The 24,619-nt window shown below is 55.2% G+C and overlaps 1 protein-coding gene across 19 annotated transcripts in view; it reads left to right on the forward strand.

The window, feature by feature from the left end:
• The window catches only part of ptprfb (protein tyrosine phosphatase receptor type Fb), a 209,010-nt gene that overhangs the window by 163,788 nt on the left and 20,603 nt on the right, over nucleotides 1–24,619 (forward strand). For 13 of the 19 annotated variants that reach the window (XM_064338059.1, XM_064338058.1, XM_064338062.1 and 10 more), the window contains 10 exons: nucleotides 1,356–1,473; nucleotides 2,077–2,655; nucleotides 4,117–4,214; nucleotides 5,067–5,323; nucleotides 6,570–6,651; nucleotides 8,243–8,479; nucleotides 15,110–15,270; nucleotides 19,464–19,576; nucleotides 22,117–22,149; nucleotides 23,860–23,957. In XM_064338059.1, coding sequence (XP_064194129.1) covers nucleotides 1,356–1,473; nucleotides 2,077–2,655; nucleotides 4,117–4,214; nucleotides 5,067–5,323; nucleotides 6,570–6,651; nucleotides 8,243–8,479; nucleotides 15,110–15,270; nucleotides 19,464–19,576; nucleotides 22,117–22,149; nucleotides 23,860–23,957 — 1,776 coding nt within the window. The remainder of the gene's footprint in view (nucleotides 1–1,355; nucleotides 1,474–2,076; nucleotides 2,656–4,116; nucleotides 4,215–5,066; nucleotides 5,324–6,569; nucleotides 6,652–8,242; nucleotides 8,480–15,109; nucleotides 15,271–19,463; nucleotides 19,577–22,116; nucleotides 22,150–23,859; nucleotides 23,958–24,619) is intronic. The other 6 variants (XM_064338064.1, XM_064338077.1, XM_064338075.1 and 3 more) reach the window with 1 other exon arrangement.

Genomic DNA, 24,619 nt, shown 5'->3' on the forward strand with positions numbered 1-24,619 from the left:
CGCCACTTGCTTTGGTTGTTGTTTTTGGGGGGTTTTATGCACCTTTTTAATGATAAGGAGGTAGCTCCCTGTTCAACAGGCTGTTGTTGTTGCAGATGGGCCTAAACAAAATGCTTTAACGGAGATGTGTTGCCTCTCTGAAAACAAAATGCTCTCCAGTGTCCAATATTAACATGTTTGGTGGTGCAGCCTTTTTGTAAATCTTTTTTTTTTTTTTATTCTTTCATTTTTATTGTTTTTTTATTTATTATTTCATTCAACGTTAGTTCATTTGATTGCTCGCAGCAGACCACCATTCTTGTCAGTGGAATTCCCGGCCGAGAGTAATTAGAAGCCATCGATTCCCCGGCAGCTGATGAAGTAAAAGATTTATCGCGCGGCCGGCGAAGGGAATCCATCGGCGGTGAACGCTTAAAGCTCAGCGATTGATCCGGGTCGTGGCCGCTCGCCGCCGAGCGCTCGGAGGACCTCCGGAGCGGCTTCCTTAAAGACCCCGCCGTGCCGCGCGTGCGTCCGCGCCGCCCCTCGGGTACATTGGGCCAAACGGTTCCTCTCCTGAGGTCCTCGGCGGGGAGCCCGTAATAACGTCTGTAAGGACGGCGCTGAAGCTCAGAGCGCTTTCTGAAGGTGCCGGAGGAGAGCGCTCGCGCACGCTGGGAGTATGGGGGGAAGCGCGTACGCGGCGCAATGAACGAGGTTACGCGCCTCCTCCCTCCTCCCGGGGCCGACCGCGTCACTACCGCGGCTCCGGCGCCGGGGTCCGGAAGTTTCCATCCTCCGCTCCGCCTCTCGTGGGCGAGCTGGTGCTGGTTGAGTGACGGACCCGGCCTGGCTTCGGCCAGCGTTCCCACGGGGGAGGGTCTGTGACCAATCACAGCTCTCAACAGAGATCTCAAATGTCCTCTGGGCTAGAGCGGGTCTGGCACATCTCTGGCACGGACACTGACATGAATGGTGCTGCTTTTTCATTCACTCCTTTATTTATTTATTTTTTTTTTTTCGTTGCATTTTATTTTTGTTGACCTGTTTGTGCTTGTGTGTTAAGCGCCTGACTTTTGTGGTGGGAAAAGCCTCCGGAGTTTTCTCAGTTAAAGCCATCGGGGTTTCATTTTCACCCCATTCGCTTTTTTTGTCCACCCCCAAAAAAAAAAGAGATGCTAGAGGAGGAGAGGTCTCAGAGCTGAAACTCCGATGGCTTTGACTGCTGGAGGTGCGTTGCGTTGCGGCGTGTGGTGCATGTCTGAAGGGCTAGCGTCGTGACTGGGGCTCCGGCTGACAGGACAGCCGGGCGGCGTCCGTCCCGAGCCCCCCTTTGTGATTATGTCCCCCCCGCCCGCGGCGCTCTGTGTCCCCAGGAGGCCATCATCACGGGGCTCCCCGCCGAGACCACGTACTCCGTCACCGTGGCGGCCTACACCACCAAGGGGGATGGCGCCCGCAGCAAGGCCAAGGTCATCACCACCACCGGCGCGGGTAAGGGCGTGTCCACGGGGGCGTCGCTGAGCCCGCTCCGTTTGCCCGTGAGCGGGTATTTGGAACCCCCCGCAAGAGGGGGAGAACAGGGTGACTTTCCTCAGAGGTGCTGCTGGAGAGTCACCAGGAGGAGAGCTCAGGGTTAAGATGGGGGACAGAACTGTCACCAGGGCTCAGTCCTAGGGGGGCAGATGAAGCCTCATTGGCCGGCACGAGTCATTTATATATTTATTATATTTGTGCAGCGCTGACGTGGAGGTCACATATAAAAAAACTCTCTTTAGCTACGTCATTGTTTACGTTTCCGACTCATCGTCAATCGCGCTAGTGTTGTTTTTCCTTCTGTTAAAAGTGACGTCAGTAAGCTTTTGCACTCTTCATTTTGGGTGTATGTGTAATTTGTTGAATTGTGTTAGCTGGATCATATATATCGTTTGTTTCTTGCTATGCCGGTTCATATTGTATCGTAGCGAGAATTGTGATATTGCCAAATATCGAACCATTGCCTCAGGAATTGAAATGGCATCCTGTTGCGGTGAAGCCTGCGGTTTCCACCCCTAGTGCGCCTCTCTGAACCTGTCCCGCCTCTCTCTGCCCCCTCAGTCCCCGGCAAGCCCACCATGATGATCAGCACCACCACGGAGAACACGGCGCTCATCCAGTGGCAGCCGCCCAAGGACATGGTGGGCGAGCTGGTGGGCTTCCAGCTGCAGTACCGGCGGGACGGGGAGGAGGCCTACACCGTCCGGGACCTGAAGAAGACCGACGACCACTTCACCGTCACGGGCCTGCACAGGGGCGCCGCCTACGTCTTCCGGCTGTGCGCCAAGAACCGGGCGGGCAACGGCGAGGAGCACGTGAAGGAGATTGTGACGGCGGACGAGCCGCCGTCGGGCTTCCCGCAGAACCTGCGCGTGGTGGGCCTGACCACGTCCAGCACCAAGCTGGCCTGGGACCCGCCGCTGCTGGCCGAGCGCAACGGGCGCATCCTGCGCTACCTGGTGGTGTACCGCGACATCAACAGCCAGCAGAACAGCACCAACGCCACCGCCGACACGCACACGACCATCCAGGGCCTGCGGCCCGACACCACCTACGACATCCGCGTGCGCGCCTTCACCAGCAAGGGCGGAGGCCCCATCAGCCCCAGCATCCAGAGCAGGACCATGTCCATCTCCCCTGGTGAGCGCTGGCCACCTCTCTGCTCACGCACGCGCTTACACATATACACACGCACACATACACACACACACTTACACATACACACACACACACACTACACACATGCACACAAACACACACACACACATACACACACACACTTACACACAAACACACACATGCACACATACACACACAAACACACACGCACACATACACACACAAACACACACACGCACACATACACACACACACACACACACACTTACACACACACACACACATGCACACACACACGCATGAACATATGCACGCACTTACACATACACACAAACACACACATACACACACACACACACACACACACACAAGTACACATACGCACGCACGCACACACACACATGCACATACGCACACACACGTACACACACACATACACATGCACACAATCACACGTACATACGCACAGACACGCGCGCACACATACGCACGCACACACATGCATACACACATCTGCACACACAGACACCCATACGCATGCACGTGCTCGCACAAACGCACGCCCACCCACATATGCACACACACATATGTGTACATGCACATACGCACCCACATAGGCGCACACACACATGCGTATATGCACAGACGCACACACATAGGCGCACACACACATGCATATATGCACACACACACATACATAGCAGTTGGGTTAGGAAGCTAGTCGGAGCAGATGGTTCCCGGGCGAAGCAGAGCAGATGTACAGCTTGTGAGAAATGGTTTGGAGCCGGCTTTAAACTGAAACAGTGGTATGGAGTCATTTCAGACCTATCATATCCATTCTCTGGTACAGATTCACATCAAACCAGATGGTATAGTTTCAGTTTGCTTCCTAACACAAAAAGTGTTAGATTTTTTCTATTTTTTATTTTATTTTATTTTTTAGGGGGGAGGGGGGGTGTAATTCAACTAATGTCATGTGGTGTTTTTATATAGGCCTACATGCGCCCCTGTTTAAGTTGCTTTTACGATGCTATTGTGCTCGCTTGTGTGTGAACATCATTTTATCAGACTGCATGCCATTATTTGGATGGATACTGAGTTGTGGTGCATTTTAAACCGCAGTTTTCCTTATGTTCTCAGCTGGATTCGTTTTGAGCTTTCACGATTTATTGCCGTATTATAAAGATAGGCCTGCATTTTGGGCCTCGTCTCTCGGAGCATAATGGCGAATTGTATTTCTGAGAAAATACGGGAGAGAGCGCGGGATCCGGAGATTGATCCGGGGGAAATTGGACGGATAATTCGACACTCTGGGAGCGGCTCGGCGCTCTGCTCAAAGATGATAACTTCCTGGAAACGCCGGCGGCGTAACCAGCGTCGGGGTCCCGGACTCCGGGTGTCGCCCCGACCCGTCGTCCCCGAGAGTCCCGGAGCACGGCTCGGCCAATTAAAACGCGTTTCCCTCCCCCCCCCCCCCCTCAGCGTTTGCCACCAGCTTCGGCGTGAAGGCCGTGATGAAGACGTCCGTCCTGCTCACCTGGGAGGTGCCCGAGAACTACAAGTCCCAGGCGCCCTTCAAGGTAAGAGCCCCGTCGGAAAACCCGGCTCCGTCGCACGCCGGTACGGAGCGGAAAAAGGCGCTAATGTTACCGCCGGAGAAGGGGAGGCTGGAGTTTTGGGGAAAGGGGCGCCCGCCCGCCCGCCTCGCGGTTCCCCTTCAGGCGCTTCCGTAAAGTACGGGGACAGCCACTTGAGCGGCGAGCCAGGTTGGGAATTTTAATGAGGGTGGAAGGATGGCATCTGCTGGCGTTTTATTTCCCGCAGTTGATTTTTAATAGCTCCTTCTGCAGATAATCTCTCTGTTTAAGGACTTCTCTATTGCATGAACCAGGCAATTAGCTCATCGTGGAGAAGCACTTGGCTAAGCCTTTAATTGGCTTCATCATCCGTTTGAACAGAAGTTTGCTTGGCTTTTCTATAATCCATAATCATAATCAAATTACAGCAATGACCGAGCTGAATTGTTTGAAAGACGCAGAAACGGCTCTCGCTTACATATATACTTTTTGTTTGTTTCCTGGGGAAAACTAAATTGCTTTCCTCACTGTTAGTGTTTAAAAAGTAATGCAGAAATGTACCTGTTTCTACCCATAATGCATCTTTCACAGACCTCAGAATTGTGGCCATGCAAGGTTATGTGGATTTTCCACATCCATATTTTTTATGAAGTTGTGCACTGTTTTGACCTGGGTTATATTTGTTTCTGTTGGTGTGTACTCTTAAGTCACAGGGGGGTTTGCTTAATTGCTTTTGAGATATTTGCACTGGTGCAGCAGATATTTTTTAGCTTTTTAGCGGGTGAGCACGCGAGCGCCTCCGGTGGCGGTTCTAGAGAACGTGAGCGTGTAACCGCCGCCCCTCCCCCCCCGCAGATCCTGTACAACCAGCAGAGCGTGGAGGTGGCGGGGAACCTGAAGAGGAAGCTGATCACCAAGCTGCAGCCGGACACCGAGTACTCCTTCGTCCTGCAGAGCCGCGGCAACAGCGCGGGCGGCCTGCAGCAGCAGGTGTCCATCCGCACCGCGCCCGACGTGCTCACCACCAAGCCCGTCCTGTACGGCCGCGAGCCGGGCGAGGGCGGCCGCCGCACCATCAACCTGCCCAAAGTGCAGACCCAGGCCCCGGTCAGGTACGGCGCTAGCACCGCCGCCGCCGCTAACGGTAATGCGCTTCAGTCCTTCAGCGCCTTTATAGAACACAAGGGCCCTCAAAACGAGGTGTGAGATAGCATACAGCTCTGTCCAAAGTAGTGACGTTCAGGGGAAGGGAGGTGAGGAAGACTAGCCGTAGAGTGAGAAAATCAAGCGGAGTAGAAGCAGGAGAAAGTGCTGAGCTGGCCCCGGCCCCGGCCCAGCTCCTGAGTTATGGCAGACTAAAAATAAAATGAGCTGAGGCGACCTTGCAGCCTGGCGTCGAGCCGTTCCGCGGGGTGCGGCGGAAACGTGCGCTCCCCTCCGGCTCCGCTCGGATGTCTGGAGTTCAGCCCTTACCTGTGCCGCTGTGTGGTTTGGCTCGGGGAGCGACCCCTGCGGCGGTCCTGCGGGGCCTGCCGGCGCTCCGCTCCTCAGCCTCCCGGCGTGGCTCGCGCTCTGATCCGGGTCCCCGTCCCGGGGGCTCCTGGGTGGCCCTTCTCCCGCCGAACCCCTGGCCTGTTTTTTTACCGCGGTGCTGTGACCGTCGCGGCCAAGGCCACCGGTCCTGTTTTAGCCCCGGCTTAAAATCGCAGCGGTAAATCGCTAATAAAGGTTAAGAGGCTCGTATTTAAACTGCAGTTTCACATGCTGTGCTTTTATAAATGGAGGTCTTTCTGCAACAGAGGAATAAAATTGCGTTTTCAAATTTATATTTCACCAAGGAGCACCTACTCATTGGACTGCATTAAGAGGTGACTTGGGAGCCAGCATGAGTTAGCAGAAAAGCTAATGCAAATTTGTGGCAATGCAATCGACCTCTTAACACATTTCTTTGTTATTAAAATTACAACCTAGGCATGTATAAAAAAGCCCAGTCTCAAACTCATTTTCCCAGGGGTCACTGCAGACAGAGCTGAAAGCAGTTTTCTGATTGGTGGAAAGCCTAGGTTTTTTTATTTTTTATTTTATTTTATTCCTTAAGAAAAAGATTGGGATTGGAAAAGTATCAGTGCACAGCATTGCTTGGGTTCTTGAGTCTGATTTGTGTCAAAAAAAATAAATAAATTGACAGCATGTTTTCAAGTGCTCTTCATGGCTGTTTGTGGCAAATCTGTGCCTGAAGTTGTAACAGTTCAGCCTAAAAAGAAGCAAGGCAGACAGCGGCATGCCCCATTTAGAGGCCAGCGGCAGCGCTGTGTCTTTAAAGCAGGCGATGACGACGCTCCTCATACCCCTCTGCAGGTGGTACTACATCGTGGTGGTGCCGGTCCCACAAGGCTTTTCCCGAAGGTGGGAGAACCCCGATGAGATGGAGCTGGATGAGGTGAGTGCCTTTCTTTGTGCTGCATTAGGGGTCCAACACAGCTCTGTGGTGAATGCTTTAGGGCACAGAAGAGGCCAGGCTCCATGCAGACAGCCTCATGTTAATGTTACTCTTCTTCTCCCCGAGTGAAATTCTATTCAAAATGACAGTCAAACAACGCTGAAAACTTTAGATAAAACAGGGAGGTAAATGTATTCTGTTTAGTGAAGCTGTGTCTGTAGTTCTAGCGGTTCGCTAAGTTCTGCGCCGAAGGTGAGCTTATTTGGATGTGCCCGCTGCGTTTCGTATTAGGTGGTGACTTCTCTCGAGCGTTCCCGGGCGTTCTGAATCCTGAGCAGGGCTAAAGAGCCTTTTAGAAGCACTCAGCATTTTCTGTTGCAATATTGAGCGTGCTTTCTCAGGAGTTTTCCCTCACAGTACCTGCAGTGTGCAGAAAATGGTGCCAAACCTGAACAAATATCAAGTGTTCCAAATATGTAAAATTAATGTGTCCAGAGGCTTATCTGGCAGGGTTTTGTTTGTGTGTGTGTTTGTGTGTGTGTGTGTGTGTGTGATGTTTGGTGTGTGGCGTGTATGTGTGTGTGTGTGTTTGTGTGTATCTGCATGTACGTGCATGTGTGTGTGTGTGTGTGTGTGTGTGTGTGCATCTGCACGTACGTGCATGTGTTGTGTGTGTGTGTGTGTGTTGTGTGTGGTGTGTGTGTGTGTCTGTGTGTGCAGTATGTGTGTGTGTGTGTGTGTCTGTACTGTGTGTGGTTGTGTGTGTGCCTGTGTGCATCTGCCAGTATTCCTCCTGAAACCCGGAGCATCAGCCGTATGAGAAATACTGATGAAGCGAGAGTGTGAAGCCCATCCAGCAGCCCCCGTACGGCCAAACTGTGATGAATGAGCGCGCCGCCTCCCCTCACACATGATGAATTAATAAGGCCTTGGCTTCACCAGCACCTGGGACTCCAGCAAAGCATGACCGAGCAGGGGGGGGGGGGGGGGTCACCGGGGGGGCACCCGCAGCCTCTCTACGCTGGGTCTCCCCCCTCTCTGCGGTTTTGGGGGGAACCTCTCCTCTGTCCCGCGTGCTGGCCGCGCGGGGTTAAACGGCGCACCTGCTCGTTCGCGGGGGATTCTCTCTCGCCATGCGCAGCGCCCCCTAATCTGGCGAATACCTGGGAACCGCGCGGCCCGGGTGCTGTGAGCCGGAAGATGAACCTGCCCCAATTAGGAGGAAAAGCGGAGTCTAGATCCGGTGTGAGACACGGCGCCGAGCGGCGCCTCCTGCTGGGGTGTGCTTCTGCGCGTGTCGTTACTCAAGTCATTAAAAGCGGTTGTGAAACAGTGAGGTTTATTTCACCTGAAGAAGAAATGGCTCCGTTTTGTCTTGTTTGTTTGTACGCGTCTGGGTAATTGTTTGTTTTTCTTCTTTTGGGGCGCGTCTGAGTGCATCTAATGTGTAACCCTGACGGGTTCCCAAAGACAAAGTGCTGCTAATAAACTCTGTTTTGGGCGGCGGTACGGAGGCTGTGGTAATTGCCTGTAGGTGTGCTAGCCTCTGCGGCAGCGCGTGTGACCCTTCCCGCCCTTCTCTCCGCGGCAGCTCCTGGAGGCCAGCGGCCACCCGGACCTGAGGCGGCGGAGGCGGCGCCAGGCGGACCCCCCGAAGCCGTACATCGCCGCCAGGCTGGCCTCCCTGCCCGACACCTTCACCCTGGGCGACGAGAAGAAGTACAACGGCTTCTACAACAAGCCCCTGCCCAGCCAGCACGAGTACCTCTGCTTCGTCCTGGCCGCCCTGGACCAGGACCAGGACTCTGCCACCGGCGGCGAGAAGCAGGTCCGTACCTCTCCGGCGCCCCCCCCCCCATCCCCTTATCGCTCTTCCACATTCACTCGCTCGGACGCGGCCCCCGGACGCTGATCCAGGGTCAGCTAATCCCGCCAATAATCCCGCCCGTAATCCCAGACTGAACCGGCTGATCTGGGTTTTATTCGCTCGCGCCGCTCACTCGAGTCACGTGACCTAATGGCCGCGCTTGAAAGCCCTTCAAACTACACTGCGTTTGTCAAATAATTTAAGACTGATGCGCTTCAAAAATCGCGCATGTGGGTGTCTAGAGCAGGACAGCAAAGCGGTCGAAAATGATCGAGGTTTCCTGACTCAAACTCGAAAATAATGGGCATAAAATAGTGTGTGACCCCTCAGTCTAGTACTGAGCGCCAGGGTCCCAGCTAATCTTTGTGCAGAAAGGCGAGACTGATCCCAGGTCAGTGTTTGCGCGCAGGATGGCGGTGCCTGGGCAGCCCGTCTCTCTCTCAGGAAATCGGCCTCAGACGGGCGGCGGGGCGGGGCCTCCCGCTCGGCCGCGGAAATCAGCGCTGACACGACATTCCTCGCGGCCCCGCCGGCGGACGAGCCGGCTAACGAACGAGCAAACGTCACGTACGCCCTCTGCTCAAACAACCCGCGATCAAAAACAGCGCTCTGGCGAGAGTCTGAATGAAAGTAAATGTGCGTGCGTGCGTGCGTGCGTGTGGGGGGGGGTGTAAGAGTCAGTTATAAGGGAGGGGCCTTCACTCGCTGCTTTATACATATTCATGCGTGGGGCCTTTGGCAGTCATGCTCGCTGCTCCCTAATTCGGCTGGGGGAGCCCCGGAGGTCTGGTCCCTGCGGTGCCGGTGTAGGCGGGCCTGGCCCACGGGGAGGCGGAGCCGATGCGGCAGAGCTCCCCGGAGGCGGGGTTTAAGCGTCCCTGAAGCCCCCGCGTTAATCGCTCCCCTCCCCCCGGCCTCCCGGCTCAGGCATTCAATGTGTGACCCTCGCTTACTCCGCATTCGCATCTGTCGCAGCGACTGTCCCAGCAGTGTTGCGCGAGGAGGCGAATCCTGCAACCCCTCCCACCCTCAACCCCGCGGGCCTCCACTGGGCGGAATCAGCGCGCCGACTTCTGCGCCCGCGCGACGATTGCGTGGAACGAGGAGTGTCTCGCCCTGTACCGCAAACGCGTTGGCTAATTGATGAGTTTCCGTACGCGGCGACGGCGGCGGCGGGGGGCCTGCGGGTGGGCTGCGGGGGGTGTGGTCCGTTGGGGTCGCCTCCCTTTGCCTAACACGCGCCTGGACAGCCGACGAGCGGCGGGGAGCGAAGAGCTGGTCCCTGCGGTGCGTGTGCGGCCTGGCCCCCGAGCGACGCAACCCCCACCCAAGCCCCGGAGAAGTGCGACCTGAACGATGGATGATGGGTGTGTGTGTGAATGTCACGGAGGAGAGGGAGGGAGGGAGGGAGGGAGGGAGGAAGAGGGAGGAGAGGGAGGGAGGGAGGGAGGAGAGGGAGAGAGCGGTCAGCGTGCGCGCTCACCCGCAGCCTCCGGCCCCCGTCCTGCTTCCCGCAGATAGAGCGGGAACATCTGCGCTCTGGAGACGCGGGCCGGGGGGGCAGACGTGCGCCGCTGTCAGAGCCCTCGTGTGCCGAGAGGGCAGAACAGTCAGAATTATTGTCTATTTCAGTTTTTAGTTTTTTATTTCCCTTTGCGGTTATCTTATGTGTGCATTTTGTTTATTTGTCTCCCTCCTGGTTATTAAAAGTTTGTGAAGGGGAAAGCGGGCGAGGTCAGTGGCGGAGAGGCCCTTTCCGTGATGGCGTGCGTGCTCATGGGTGACCGCTGCCTCCGCTGGGTGTCTGAACGCGTGCGATATCGCCCCGGGGCAGATAATGCTGTTGTTCATTTTCTGGGTCTGCATCCTCTTTGCCTTCTCCTTATTCTCCATTTTTCTCTCCCTCCCGCTCTCTCTCCCTCCCACCCTCCCTCTGTCTCTATCTCTCCCCTTCCTGAGAGCTGCATTACTCCGTTGTCAGTCTGCAGAGACAGGAAAGGCATTATGCGCTCGGGGAGTTGTTTCCATCAGATAGCGCCATTCAAATTGATCACCCAGGTTTACCCCATGAATTTTTAAAGGCGCTTTTTCCCGCTTTGCCTGGGCGCTGCCGTGTCGGAGAGGTGCGACTGCAATCACTCTTTAACAAGGGCCCCGGTCCCCCCCCCCCTTCCCGCCTCCCAGCCCCCCAAGGGGGGGCCGAGCGGGAACCGCGGAGGTGCGCACGGGCGCCAGGGCCGCGTATCGCCGTGACGACCTCGCGCCCACCTCCAGCTACTGAACCGCGTGTCTCGAAAACACCCTTCCCCGCAGAGTTTCGCCCCCGCTAGCACGTTAGCGCTCTCGCAGGCCCGACGCGTGAGGAGCAGGCTACGGTCGCTCCGGCTAACAGAATCCAGGCCCCCCCAGGGCCGGGCAGGGCCGCGCGCCGGCGCGGCTGAGCGGGTTGGCCGAGGCCCGATTACGCCTGGCTAATCGCTCCGCTCGTGTCGGGGTGTCCCCGGGATCGAGCTCCGCCGATTTGGGACTGAGGTGGGGCGTTCCCTACCCTACCGGCCGTCTTTAAACACTTTCTCAATTATGAACTTTGTTTTTCTGCTTTTTTTCTTTGAACTGTTTTTCTTCCCGGGTGCCAGGGGCTCAATAATCTGCTCGTTCACAAGCACAAGCAACTGGCACGCGTTCACAGGGCATTCACAAACACCCTCATTAATGTGCTGACACACATACACACACACATACACTGCGCACACGCACATGCACATACACACACACGCATACACTGCGCACATGCACATACACACACACGCATACACTGCGCACACGCACATGCACATACACACACGCATACACTGCGCACACGCACATGCACATACACACTCACGCATACAGTGCGCACACGCACAAGATCACACGCACACAAGCACCACACACCTGTACACACTCACACATATGCACAGAAGCGCACGTGTACCACACACACATACATTACATTACATTACATTATAGGCATTTAGCAGACGCTCTTATCCAGAGCGACTTACACAACTTTTTTTACATAGCACTTTACATTGTATCCATTTATACAGCTGGATATATACTGAAGCAACGCAGGTTAAGTACCTTGCTCAAGGGTACAACGGCAGTGTCCTTACCCGGGATTCGAACCTGCGACCTTTCGGTTACGAGCGCAGTTCCTTACCCACTGTGCCACACTCCGTCCCAACATACGCACATGCACACCCACGCAAATGCACTGAAGCGCACCTGTACCACGCACACACACACACGCACATACGCACACATGCTAATTTGTAATATGGCAGCTAATTCACACGCATCAGCAGGCGGACATGGCCGCTGTGCCGCGCTCTCACACATGCCTCTTTATCAGCCCGTCATGTGAGCACGCTCACATGCAGCCGTTCCACTTCACTTCCTCTATCTGCCCAATTAATATCTTAAGAATAGGCGTCATATCGCTAATGTGGCGGGGTGCGGGGGGGCGGAGGGGGAGGCGGCCTCGCGTCCCCGGTGGATGCTGGGAGCTGCGTGGGGAAAGGGGGCGGGGTCGAGCCGGGTCTTCTCCGTTCCCCAGCGCGACTCGAGGGCGGGCCGCGGGCTGGAAGCAGAGACTGCTGGGAGATCTCATTCAGCAGCTTAGAAGCAGCCCTGGCTCTGTAACACTGCTCTGTCATGGGAGGGGTCATTAATGAAGAGGATATCATTTTTTACTTTACTTCTGCCCACATTTATCAGAGTCGGGGTCTCTCTCTCTCTCTTTCTCTCATTCTCTGTCTGTCTCTTTGCGTCTCATCCTCCCTCGTCATTGGCTTCATCTCTCCATCCCTCTCTCCCCCGTCCTATCACTGCCTGCGATGCTGCTGGTTGGGAAAGTGTCGCTAACGCGATTAGGTGGCTGCGTTGCGTGGGGGGGGGGTTTGCCATCGCGCTGCTTTGAAGACGGAAGATTCGGAAAGTTCCGGGTGTGCGCCGCGTATCCTCCCCTCCCCCGGGGCCCGCTCCCAGAATGCCTTCTGTCCCCTCTCTGAGGAAGCCCAGCTGACACGGGCAGCCCTCGCTCTCCCTGGCCTTGATACGGCTGGTTTGAGGAGATGAAAGTGAATTTCACCAGTGGTAGATCACAGAGTTCGAAGACATATATATTATTCAATTCCCATTACCATAATGTTACATAAATGTTTCATTTGAGCGGTGTTATTGAGAAAAGCAGCATAGTCCGAACATCTAGCATCCATCTTTATTTCGGAGTGTAAATTTTTGAAAGGCTGTAGTCTTTGTACGTTGCGCTCCTCACAATTTTTTCCCCTCTCTGACAAGCACCCGGTCTCACGTGTTGAGTTCTGAGTTCCTTTTAAACACAGGGATTTCACCTCATCGTGTGTCTGTATTTCCACAGCCATATCAGTCTGATACCTGCCTCATATTCAGGCTCTCATGCTTTGTCTCTGTCACACGTTCTCTCTCTTTAGTTCTGTTTTTATCTCTCTCTCTCTCTCTCTCTCTCTCTCTCTCTCTCTCTCTCTCTCTCTCTCTCTCTCTCTCTCTCTCTCTCTCTCTCTCTCTCTCTCTCTCTCTCTCTCTCTTTCTCTCTCTCTAAACAATATGTCCAAAGAAATTTTCAATGAAACAATTAAAATTGACAAAGAAGGCATATTTTTTAATAATACAATGCAGTAAAATAAATATATAATGTAAAAAGCCAATCCTACAGACAACCTACTAGTTAAATGACACACACTGATCAGGACAGTAATAAGAACAAATGCTTCTAACGCCGGGCACCCACCGCACGCGTCGCGTAAGCGTCGCGTAAACAGCAGGGCGAAGCAGCACGACGCGACGCGTAGGGTGTCTCCACTGGTTCCGTTTGTGTCGCGCAAAGGCTTGCGTAAAAGCTATATATTCCCAGTAGCTCTCGCAGTCTGCAGTGGGCTTACATCGTGTATTTCACGTTTGTTCAGGACTTTTGATTATGGGTTAAGTGAATACTTAGTGAGAGACATTTTTCATTCTGTTAATTTGGTAATATTTCTTAATATTTTTTTATATGTAAATACGTGAGAAAGTAAACGCTTTAAAGAATTACCATAAACTTAAATCGCAACGTAGCCTGCATAACAATCTCAAACGGTATTAATTTATTTGCTTGGTTAACAAGCGTGCCAACTTTGTGAAGAATATGTAATGATCATAATAATAATAATAATAATAATAATAATCCATAATCAACCATTGGGAATTCCCGTGTCGTCTTGTTATTCACGTCAAAACATTTATATGATCATATTTAGTAAAATCAGTTCATCGTCAAAAAGATAACAGTTTAAACTTTTGAACACCACAACGTCATGAACACCGGAAGCTTTGAAGTACAAGTGCAAAAAAGGCTTGCTTACAACTTCATTTATAAAATAGGTGCATTTTCATCGGCAAGACCACTAAATAATCTGATTTTTTTAAAGCTCTGTGGATTATCTGATTTTTATTAACAAGCCCTTTTTGAAAGCACGGCGAACGAAGACATCGGAGAAGTCAAATAGGCTGAGCAATGGTTGGTTAAAAACTACCTTCCAACATTCGAGTTAACAAACCGCTGCTCGGTGCATTCACTTCTACGTCATTCAATAGGCTACGATTTTCTGTGGTGTATTTTCAAATTTACCCCACCCCCTCCGCAAAATAAGACAGCGAAACTAAGTTTGCCTTTTCCCCAGGTTCCAGTTATTTATTTATTTATTTTTACAAAACGAAAAGGCTTGTATATTTTTTTTTTTGCTGCTTATAAAATATCTGGGAGGTAACTAGGGACACACCCCCAGTAATATAAGGATGAAATATAAATCAGAGCATGTATACCTAGCATTTTAGAGCATATTTCTGTGTATAAACAGGCCACCGTGACGCGCGACAAGCCGAAAAAATAGAACAGAAGCGAAAAACTACGCTTCAGTTCGCTTGTGTCGCGCGAGCTTCGCAGCCGGTACGCGACGCGTTCGCATCTGGTGGAGACGACGTCGCCCGCTGCCGTTGTAATAACAGTACTTCAACTACGCTTCAGTTACGCGCGTAATACGCGCGTAGTGCGCTCGCGGTCGATACGCGTGCGGTGGGTGCCCGGCTTAAGAGTACGAATAATGGAGAAGGTGCCTCATTGTTTGTCTCTCATTTTGTCACAGGAGGCCATCTTGCCGCTAGTGCTGCACATTCACATTCCCTCCCTCCCTCTCTTTATCTGTCTTTGTCACTCACTCACTTACTCTCTCGCTCGCTCTCTCTCTCTCTCCCTCTCTATCTCTCTCTCTATCTGTCTTCGTCGCTCACTCACTCTCTCTCTCCCTCTCTATCTCTCTCTCTATCTGTCTTCGTCACTCACTCTCTCTCTCTCTCTCTCTCTATCTCTCTCTCTATCTCTCTCTCTATCTCTTTCTCTCTCTCTATCTGTCTTCGTCACTCACTCACTCTCTCACTCTCTCTCTCTCTCTCTCTCTCTCTCACTCTCTCGCTCTTTCTCTCTCTCTCTCTCTACATGTCTTTGTGCTCACTCTCTCTCCCTCTCCTCCCCTGCAGAAGACGTTTGCGGCCAGCCCGTACTCGGACCCCATCATGGTGGAGGTGAGCAGCAGCACGGCCACGTCCATCGAGGAGCCCGAGATGCTGTGGGTGATGGGGCCCGTGCTGGCCGTCATCCTCATCATCATCATCGTCATCGCCATCCTGCTCTTCAAGAGGTGAGGCCTCCCCCATGCCCGTTTCTGCGTGTGTCCACCAAGCTCCACCACTGAACCTTAACCTTGAAACGTTACAGGCTGTGTTGCCTTGCTTCCTCTACCGTTGTATGGTAAATAGATTTCTGCTCCTTGGAAAAAGGAGCCATGAAGTGGCAGAGAACCCTTAGCAGAAGACTCCCCTGTATACACACTGTTCCTCCACAGGGACTCCGTTAATGTACTGCCTTACCCCAGAACTCCCCAGGCCAGCACAGCCAATATTGAGCCTCTGTGCAAAGCAAAGGTGTTTCCTTTTCCTTCTTTCTGCATGAATACATTTCCAGCTATGTCAAAAAAGAAATACAAGAGAAGAATGCTTTGTGGTATGAAATTGTAGTTTCATATTAGAATAAGAATAATTGTAGTTTCAAGTTAGAATAAGAATAAGCCTGTGCTCCTTGGGAGAAATGGCGCCCGTCTCCCCCCTCGATGGTTCATCGGGGACCCCCATCTGAGTTTTTCGGCAAGTGGAAGAGAGCTTATTGGTGAACGGGACCATCAGCCCCTCGTTCCTCCAGCTCCCGGGCCGGTGACCGCGTCCTGTTTGGCTGGCCCGACGCGGGCGCCCCCCGCTGGCGTGCTGTTTTTAAGCAGGGACCCGCCGTGCGGCCGGCGCTAAATCCTGTTAGCATTGATTGTCGCGGGCGTGTTCGCGGGCTTCCCCGCGCCCCAGGTGCAGCGCCTCAGAAGGCTCACATTAAAGGGCTCGGCGCGCTCCGTCCTCTTCATCGCACGCTTAGCATGCAGGCCCACGACGCAGCCTGCCCGCCTCGCCCCGCGCATACAGAGCGCTCCTTTAGTCCTTGATTAGGAATGCGAGGGCGTCGGCCCACCTCCGCCCCCACGCCGGCTCCACGGCAGACGGCATATGCTGCGTCTGCAGCGCGGCGTCGCCTGGGTGCCACGAGCGAACAAGCCGCCCCGCCCCCCCCGCCCCAGCAGGCACCTTCTGAGCGACGCAGCGCTTTCACTGCAGGTCACCCTGACGCGCGGCCGCAGCCTTCCCCGGCAGCGAAAGAAAGCGCGCACCGCTTCGCACTGCGATGAGGCTAACGCTACGTTCAGCAGCGCGGCTTTCCTGGGCCAGGCAAGGCTGAGACTTCATCTCCACCACCCCCCAATTCACTCCCCACGCCGCTAAAACACCCTCACAATTCGACGCCCCCCCCCACCCGCAACTCACGAGCAGCAGGACGGCGGCATCGCCGCGTGCCAGAGCAGGAAGTGCCGGTCGCCGCGGCGTTGAGACGAGGAGGGAGCTCAGACGGCGTGATCCCATCGAGCTGCTACTACGGCGCGTTTACACCCCCCGTACACACCCCCTCTCTGCCCTCCGTCAGCTTTGAGAATACCCAGGGCTCCTGCACCTGTGCTGTACCGCCCCTCATTAAAGGACATAAACCGGACTGTCCCCTAGCAAACGATCAGTAGTTAACCTTACAGTTCCTGTTTGGCATGCCTGATTGGAGCCTGCAGTCAATTGCAAGACTGACGGAGATCAATAGGAATTTGAACAGTGAGCTGCTTGTGCAGTGTTTAGTTGACTATGCGCACACACACACACACACACACACACGTCAATCAGTTCCTACAGGTTCCTACAAAATCTAGGATTGAATTTGTCTTACACCTCAAAGTGGCTTTTTTTGCAGGCTGCCTAATCACTTCCCCGCACGTCGGTGTGAAGGTGATGTGGCGTAGAGTGCCTGATGCGCTAGCTCTCTCTCGCACCTCGTTTGAGGGGCCCCCCTCCCGCCGATTTCTCTCCTGTGAATGTCACCGCGTTTCGTTAGATGAGGCTGCGCGCTCGCACGGTCAGTGAGTCCCCAACCCGGCAGCCTGGGGACCCTCAGCGCCACACACGCCCCCGCGTCGCTCGCTAAAGAGCGCAGCTGTCACTCACCGGGAGGCCGCGCTGCCATTGGACACGACCCTGCCACTTCTTTCAGACGTCCCGCCCGGAGCCAGGCTGCTCCGGTTAAAGAGCCAAACAGCAGACACGCCCCGTGGCCCATGCTGCAATGCTGCCGCCTCTCCTTTTCACCCCCTGACTCTCTTTAAGAAGCCCTGTCATCAGGGAATCCCCAGGAACCTGCTTAAAGATTGTAAGAGCCAGGGAGATCAGCACGTGGTCCTGTCCAGGGTTTCAAATGCCACTGCGTGAATCGGAGTGAACCGCAGGCCAGGGGTCAGCGATGATCCAGCGAGTCGGATGGTTATGGTTCTGCGGGAGGCTAGAGGACGTCTGTGCTCATAACCACCCCCATCTCTCTCTCTTTTCTCCTTGCTTTCTGTGGACCCAGCAAACAAGAGAGGTAGGTACCCTAAATCCTGTAACATGTCCCTGTCTGTCACGACTCCCACTGTTCTTGTTCTGCTTGATTGAAGAAAAGCTGTTTGTCATTTGTAGCCCATCCTTCTGTCGCAGTGCCCTTCATCAGTTCAGGAGGGTGCACGCTCGTCTATGATACTTCCTACAGCCAGCTGCCACTTCTTATAGCACCAGTACACAAGTACACTGTAACTCATGATGCTATAGAAGTCCCCAGTATTCTCTAACTGGAGGTGCTACAGCAGTCACCAGTGTTCTCTAACTGACGTGGCTATTGCAGTCTCCAGTATTCCCTAACTGCCGGTGCTACAGGGGCTTATCTCATCTGCACTGTTACTGCTCAGCTCAGCCTCTGGATTGAAGAGTGTAAAGCAGCAGCGGGTGGCAGAGGGCACTTCAGAGCGTGTGCATGCTAATGCTTCCCTTCCCAAACTGACGGAGGAAGCTGTCGGGACTGGGGAGGCCTGCAATTACCGCCTGTCAGTCCGAATTCGGGGTGGTAAAAGAGAATGTAATCAAAAGTTTGTAGAGAAACAGAAGTAGACTGAGCCCAGCGTGAATGCGTACGCTTCGCAAGTTCAGCGTTGGGTCGTCTGAGTTTTGATCTACTTTGGTAAATTCTATCTGAGCGTTAGAGGTCAGTCTCCACTCTGTATCTTCGCCAGATCTGAGCACAGACTGTGAAAGCAAATGCCAGGCAGGCAGATATTGAAAGAAAAGTGTTTTGAATGTCAAAGCTGGCATTTCCTTCAGCGAAAGGCTTTTTTTTTTCCCCCACCTAAATAGAGGCGAGATGAACAATGAGCTTTGTTCCCTTGTTTTCCTTCTATCACTCTTATTTTGAGTTTGGGTGAAATGCCTCCTTTTGTGTCCCGGTGTTGAGGTTTGCTTGCCGTCAGTGCGTGGAGCTGGGCCTACAGAGGCTTGTCTCTGCAGTGGAGGGTGAAGGACATGGTAGGGGCTGCTGAAATGGACCCCGGTCAGATGGAGGCCGATAGAGATTACCCACCGGGTCGCCAGATAGGCCTCTCACAGCGCATCCAGACTGGCGCCCGTCTGTCGAGTGGCTGTGAGTGGACGGGTGCTGCAGGGCCCTCAGAACTTTGAAAACTGAGCGCAGTGAGACGGGAAATTCCCCAGCACCCCGCTCTCTGAGGCGCCCCTGACTTCACCTGGGCCGCACTGACAGACACGCCCGCCCAGTTTCCCGCTCTCCCTCTCTCCCTCCCTCACACTTACTCTCTCCCTCGCCCATTCTTTCTTTATGTCTCTCTTTGTCCTCTCTTGCTCCCTCGCTCCCTCCCTCACTTGCTTTCTCCCTCTCTCCTGCACTTCCTCTCTCTCCCTCCCTTCTCTCTCGCTCTCGCTGTCCCTCCCTCCTGCTCTTTCTCTCCCTCCCTCTCTCCCCCCCCTCTCTCTCCCCTCCTCCCTCCTGCTCTCCCCCCCGTCTCTCCCTCCTCTCATCAGCATGCAGGCAGCACATGGCCCGTGCCTTGCTGGTGGGAGCGGTGTGTGTGAGTGCAGGTGTGGGTCTGGCGTAATTAGCCGGTGTTGTACTTTCCCGCTGATCCACTAATCACCGCCGCGGCTCGGCCCCGCCGGCCAGCGCCAGGGAGCCAAACGCGCCGCCCCGCCCGCTTTAGCCAGAGGGGCCGGGCTGGCCCTGCGTCGCTGGCCTCGGCCATTTTGGGAGCCGGCGTGATTGCTGTGCCCGGGCGGCCCGGAGCGCCAGGTTTGGTCCAGCGGTGACGTCCCGCAGCGCGCTGCCTCTGCAGACAGACGCCCCCTCGCTCACGCCTCCCCCTGTCCCTCCTCCCCCCAGGAAACGGGCCTCCCCCTCCCCCAAGGACGAGCACTCCGGCGGCGTGAAGGACTCCCTGCTGTCCAACTCCTCCGACCCCGTGGAGATGAGGAGGCTCAACTACCAGACCCCAGGTACTGTGCTGTCCCGCCCGCGGCGTCCCGCACACCACACCGCACCGCACCGCGCGTTCGGCGCCCCCCCACCCCGCTCAGACTCCCGCCTCGCGCCCCCCCCTGCTGAAGAACAGAGCTCGGGCTGCGTGTGGGGGCGTGTAGCGTGTGTGTGGCTCATCTGAATGGGCCGCTGGTGTCCTATCCCGGTCCGGTGTCCAGACAGCGGTCAGAACAGGTCAGTTTCACACAGGGAGGCTAAAGCAGGATGCTGTTAGCGCACGAGCCGCCCAGCCGAAACAGCAGCTAAAAGGTGGATTCACTCCCAAGACTATCCTGCAAATAAAACTCTGCTTCCATACTGAGCGCTATATTAGGAGCGCATTTGTTTGACAAACACGTATCATTCTCTCTTCCCCCCTCCTCCTCCTTCCTCCCCCCCCCCCCAAAAAAAACAGCAGGAGTTCCTCATTTCCCTCGCAGTGTGTCGTCAGACAGGGAAAGATTTGTTAGCCGCGTTTTGAAAGATCCGTTTTTGAGTGCGCCCATCTGTCAGACGCGCCGCGGCCACACCTGCGGGGGGGGAGGGGGGGGGCTTAATGAGCGGAGCCGCGAGCGTGCGGCTCGGAATGTCCCGATTCGGGACCGCCTCCGCCTCGCCACCGTCCCCGTTCAGCGGCTTTTAGGGAGCCGCACATCCTCACCCACCCAAAAGAGACGGCGTGAGGACTCCTGTCATACGTATCTGTGGCAATAACCGAAATATTCCCTCTCTGACCTCTCCCCCCGTCTGTAATCACGCTGGTTAAGAAAAGGGGCGGAGCTTCGACACACCTCAGAACGCAGCCTTCCTCCCCCGAGTCCTCTGCTCTGACTGCCACACCAGATTAGCTGGCTGTTGTTGGGTGCTTGCTCTGCCCCCGCACCAGCCCCCCTCCCCCCCTTCTCCCCAATCCCCCTCAGCCCCCAGGGGAGTGCCACAGAAGTGCTGACACCTGTCAGTCGCCCCCGACGTCAAACGCATTATATTTGACTTCAGTAGCGCCGCAGAGGAGGCGGTACGCGCGGCTCCAGCAGCGAGTCATCGCTAAGGAAACTGGCGTGCCTCCGGCCCCCTCTGGAAAGCGTGCAGAAACCGCTGTCAGCTGCCCGTGCCAAGAGCAGCGGTAAATAAAGCGAGCTGCTCCCTCAGCTGCTCTCTCAGCCTCTCCCCCCCCCCCACACACACACACCAACATCAGCGCAATTTCATACACAAGGGGGGGGAAAAAACCCAGGGCTGCAAAATTTCAACCTGGGCTTTCAGATTTTACAGGCAGGTTCGCAGGGGAAAGGGCACGAGGCTGAACACACGCGACTGAACAGCTCAGGGGCTGTCCCGCCCGCACTGGGAGTTCACCCCCCTTCCCCACCCCCAGGGACTAAATGGTGGGTCTCGGTGGTCTCAGGATGATGATGATGTCAGGTCCCGAAATGTCAGGGCGTTGAGGTTTGGAGCGAGCCTCCCTTCGGGCTGGCTCAGGTCAGGGATCCCCAGCGCACTGCTCCCTTTCACATGTAAATGAGCCATTAGTCCCACTGCGCTCCCTTCCAAGGTGAGAGTGGGAGGATAAAGGGGCTTTGAGCGAAAGTGTAGCTCACGCAGCTTTCCCCGCTCTCTTCTTTCTTCCTCCCCTCAACAGTCCCGGGTAATTACAGATACTCAATCCCCAGAACCCACAATGCATCCCTTTGAACCTCGCCGAGGAATTAAAATGGCTGCCTCGCCCGAGAGGATGCTCCCTGCCGGCTTCTTCTCTCCCACTCTCCCTCCTCCCCTCTCCTTTCCCTCCCCCTCTTCTTTACCTCAATGACCCCGCTCTCTCTGCCTCCTACCCCCCCGCCCCCCCACTCCACCTCTCCCTGTCATTCACGAGTACTTTACCTCAAAGGGACGTGACCTGCTGAAACTAAACAAAGGCAAACAGAATTAAAAAATATTATGTCTGTAATAATTGACGACGCAAGCGCAGCGTCTGCCGGCGGTGTGGAGTTTGTGCGCGGCCTCCCTCGCAACGTGCTCCTGGAAGAACCCGCTTGGCATGGAATGACCACCAGGTGGCGCCGGTTTGACAGTTGAAAAATGTGAGACCCAAGGCTTGTCCAGTTACACATGTCATGCACAAATGCAGTTAGCACGGCTTCTGAATATACGGACAGAGGATGTGGGGTCAGCCTGTACTCCATTATATTGTACCAAAGAGTGAGACACAAGAAGGTAATGCTGAGATGGTAACGCTGACAGGGAAAGCCATGCCCCTGGACACACACACACACACACACACACACACACACACACACAGCTGTTCTGCACCTCCACCTGGGGTGGCCTCCTCAGTGTGCTGTCCCTCTCTCTCTCTCCCTCTCTCTCTCTACACGTTCCCCTGCTTTCTCCTGCACTGTGGACCTCCTGTGACAGCTCTTTCTCCCCCTTTCATCAGTCTGGTCCCGCAGCGATACGCAGTCTTGACTTCTGATGATTGCTGATAGACTTTATTCCTCCCCCCATCTTTTCTCCACAGGTCCCAGTGCCCCCAGTTGCCCGAACACTCCAAGTTAGTTTCCATTCCTGCTGTCTTATTTGCTCTATATGTGTCGCTCTGTCTGTCTGCCTGTCTGTCAGTCTGTCCCACTGTCCTCCCATCTTCCGCTTCTCTCTCTCTCCCCTCACGCGTGTTGTCATGACGGCCATCTCCACTCCCAGCTCACTGCACGGCGTCTGTCCAGTTTCGGTTCTGAGCGCCCCGAGCGGGACCCCGGGGGACCCTGGGAGGGTCCTCGGCGTCCTCCTTCTCCCGTTTCCCATTCGCTGGCTGCTGTCGCCAAGAGCGCCACCCGCCCCACACAAAACCCATGGGCTCGAGTACAGAGAACCCGCACCCACCCCATCAGTCGGTCAATCCGTTTTATTTTCATACTGCGCTCTTCACCCCGAAGCGTTCCGGGCTGCGGAGCAGTTAAAACAACTTTATTAGCAAAACACTGGCGAACACAGCTCAGCTAGCCTCATTCTTATAGAGCGCACAAGATCTTTTTGGTTCTAAGTTTTGACTCCCAGGTTGCGGAGCGATGACGTTCCAGACGGAATAGTCTCCGTTTTTGCACGTCCTTCCTCTGATTGTAGTTCTGAGTTGGAACGCTTTGCTGTGGAGGCAGTTAATGTGCTGGAGATGGAGATTCAGACCCCAGAACAGCCCCGGCATTAATGGACATGAGGCCTTCTGACGGTGCTCCCCATCAGTGGCCTCCTTTACGACCCGTTAATCACAGCGTAATGCAGTAACGACGCCAGCCAGGAGCTTTCCGAGAAGGTGGTCCTCCGCTCTCTCCTCTGTCACGCATTAAGGGAGGTGACCCCAGAGAAGCTCCTTCGTGTTTCGGCTGCCTGTGTTTGCGTATCTTCAGTTCTTCTCTGTGTGCTTTGGTTTCGCGCCTGAGTTTCCTCACCGTGGAGAAACACGCCGTGCGTGCCGTGTTCGGAAAATCCACTTAAACACGGGGCCTGCAGACTTCAGAGGCGGGGGGGAGTTTGTGTGGCAGATTAGCTATAAATCACAAGTAAACCCTGACAGTCTAGGGCATGATGAGGGGAAAAAGGAGGAGATTTCTCTGTTTTTTTTGCGTGCCGAGGCCAGGATGTACCCCGCTCTCCTGCGGGAGGGGGCGGGGGGGATGGGCACATTCGTCACACCCCGAGCCAGGACCGGGTTTGGCAGCGGTGTGAGAAAGCGTGGTCATGTCGCGGTTAGGGGTTTTTGGGACGCTCTCCTGTGAGCGCTGATGGACTCCAGGAGGGGTCTGTCTGCACCGGGCCATGGGCATGCTCATCCGCTCACGCACATCAGCGATGTCTCTCTGCCGACCTCACTTCCTGCCCCGCCCTCACTCCCTCCCACCCCCCTTCCCCCGCGCAGCATGACGATGTCACCAGCCTGCGTCAGCTCTCTCTCTCTCCCCCTCTCACTTTCTTTCCCTGCCCTCTCCCACTCTCCCCTCCCTCTCTCCTCTCCCCTCTCCCCTCTCTCCCTCTCTTCCCTGCCCTCTCCCCTCTCTCCCTCTCCCTCTCTCTCTCTCTCTCTCATCACGCTCTGCGCTTCCCCAGCTCCCCACATTGTCTCCAGCAGCCTCATCTCAGTCAGTGTGCGCAGGGCACAGTGCTCCTGTGCTGTAGTCTCGTAGTCCTGCCGGGCGCCGGGTCTGACCCTAATGTCCTGTTTCCTTTCTGTTCCCCCCAAACCTGCCCCCCCCCCCCCCACCCTCACCAGGCATGAGGGAGCACCCGCCCATCCCCGTCTGCAACCTGGCCGACCACATCGAGCGCCTGAAGGCCAACGACGGCCTCCGCTTCTCGCAGGAGTACGAGGTAAGGGGCGGCCCGCACGCTGACGCACGGGGGGGATGGGGGGGGGGGCTGGACGTTAAGGACCTTTCCCTTCCTCGTCTGTCTGGACGGAGGGAAACCAACATGGCCGCCGGTCTTGGAGGAAATCTGTCTCCTGTCTCTGCCGCTTCGCTGTTAACTCCGCTCAACAGAAGGGGCTGTTTATTTCTGCCCAGTCGTCTGAGGAACGGCCCGGCCCGCAGGGGTAGGCCCAGCGCTCGCTGGGGCTGGCAGGAGCAGAGGAGAGCGCTGCTTTAATGTCCACCTGTAAGCGGGTTCGGCCTCAGGCCGGCCTGCTTTGATTTATGCTCTACTCCTTTTTTTAAAAGAATAGAATGGACCTCATACAGGTAGAGGTGCAACATATGGCCAGGAGCTGGGTAGCTGCACCCCCCCACCCCCCCCCACCCAAACTGAAAGGCAGAGAAAGGAGGAGTGCAGAGAATAGAAAAGATGGAGGCAGATCTTTCCGGTTTGCCTCGTACGCGTCGCCGCGGCGAGGAGCGGGAGCGAACGCGAGCGTGCCGTCCCCCCCAGACGCCGCCCCCCGACCGAATCGAACCCTGAACCGCCCGCCGCTAAGCGAGCCCTCTAATCCCCCGCCTGCGTGAGCGCCCTGACGCTTTCCTCCACTCTCTCGCCCG

This window comes from Anguilla rostrata, chromosome 6, assembly GCF_018555375.3.
Source record: "Anguilla rostrata isolate EN2019 chromosome 6, ASM1855537v3, whole genome shotgun sequence".
NCBI classification, from domain to species: Eukaryota; Metazoa; Chordata; class Actinopteri; order Anguilliformes; family Anguillidae; genus Anguilla; species Anguilla rostrata.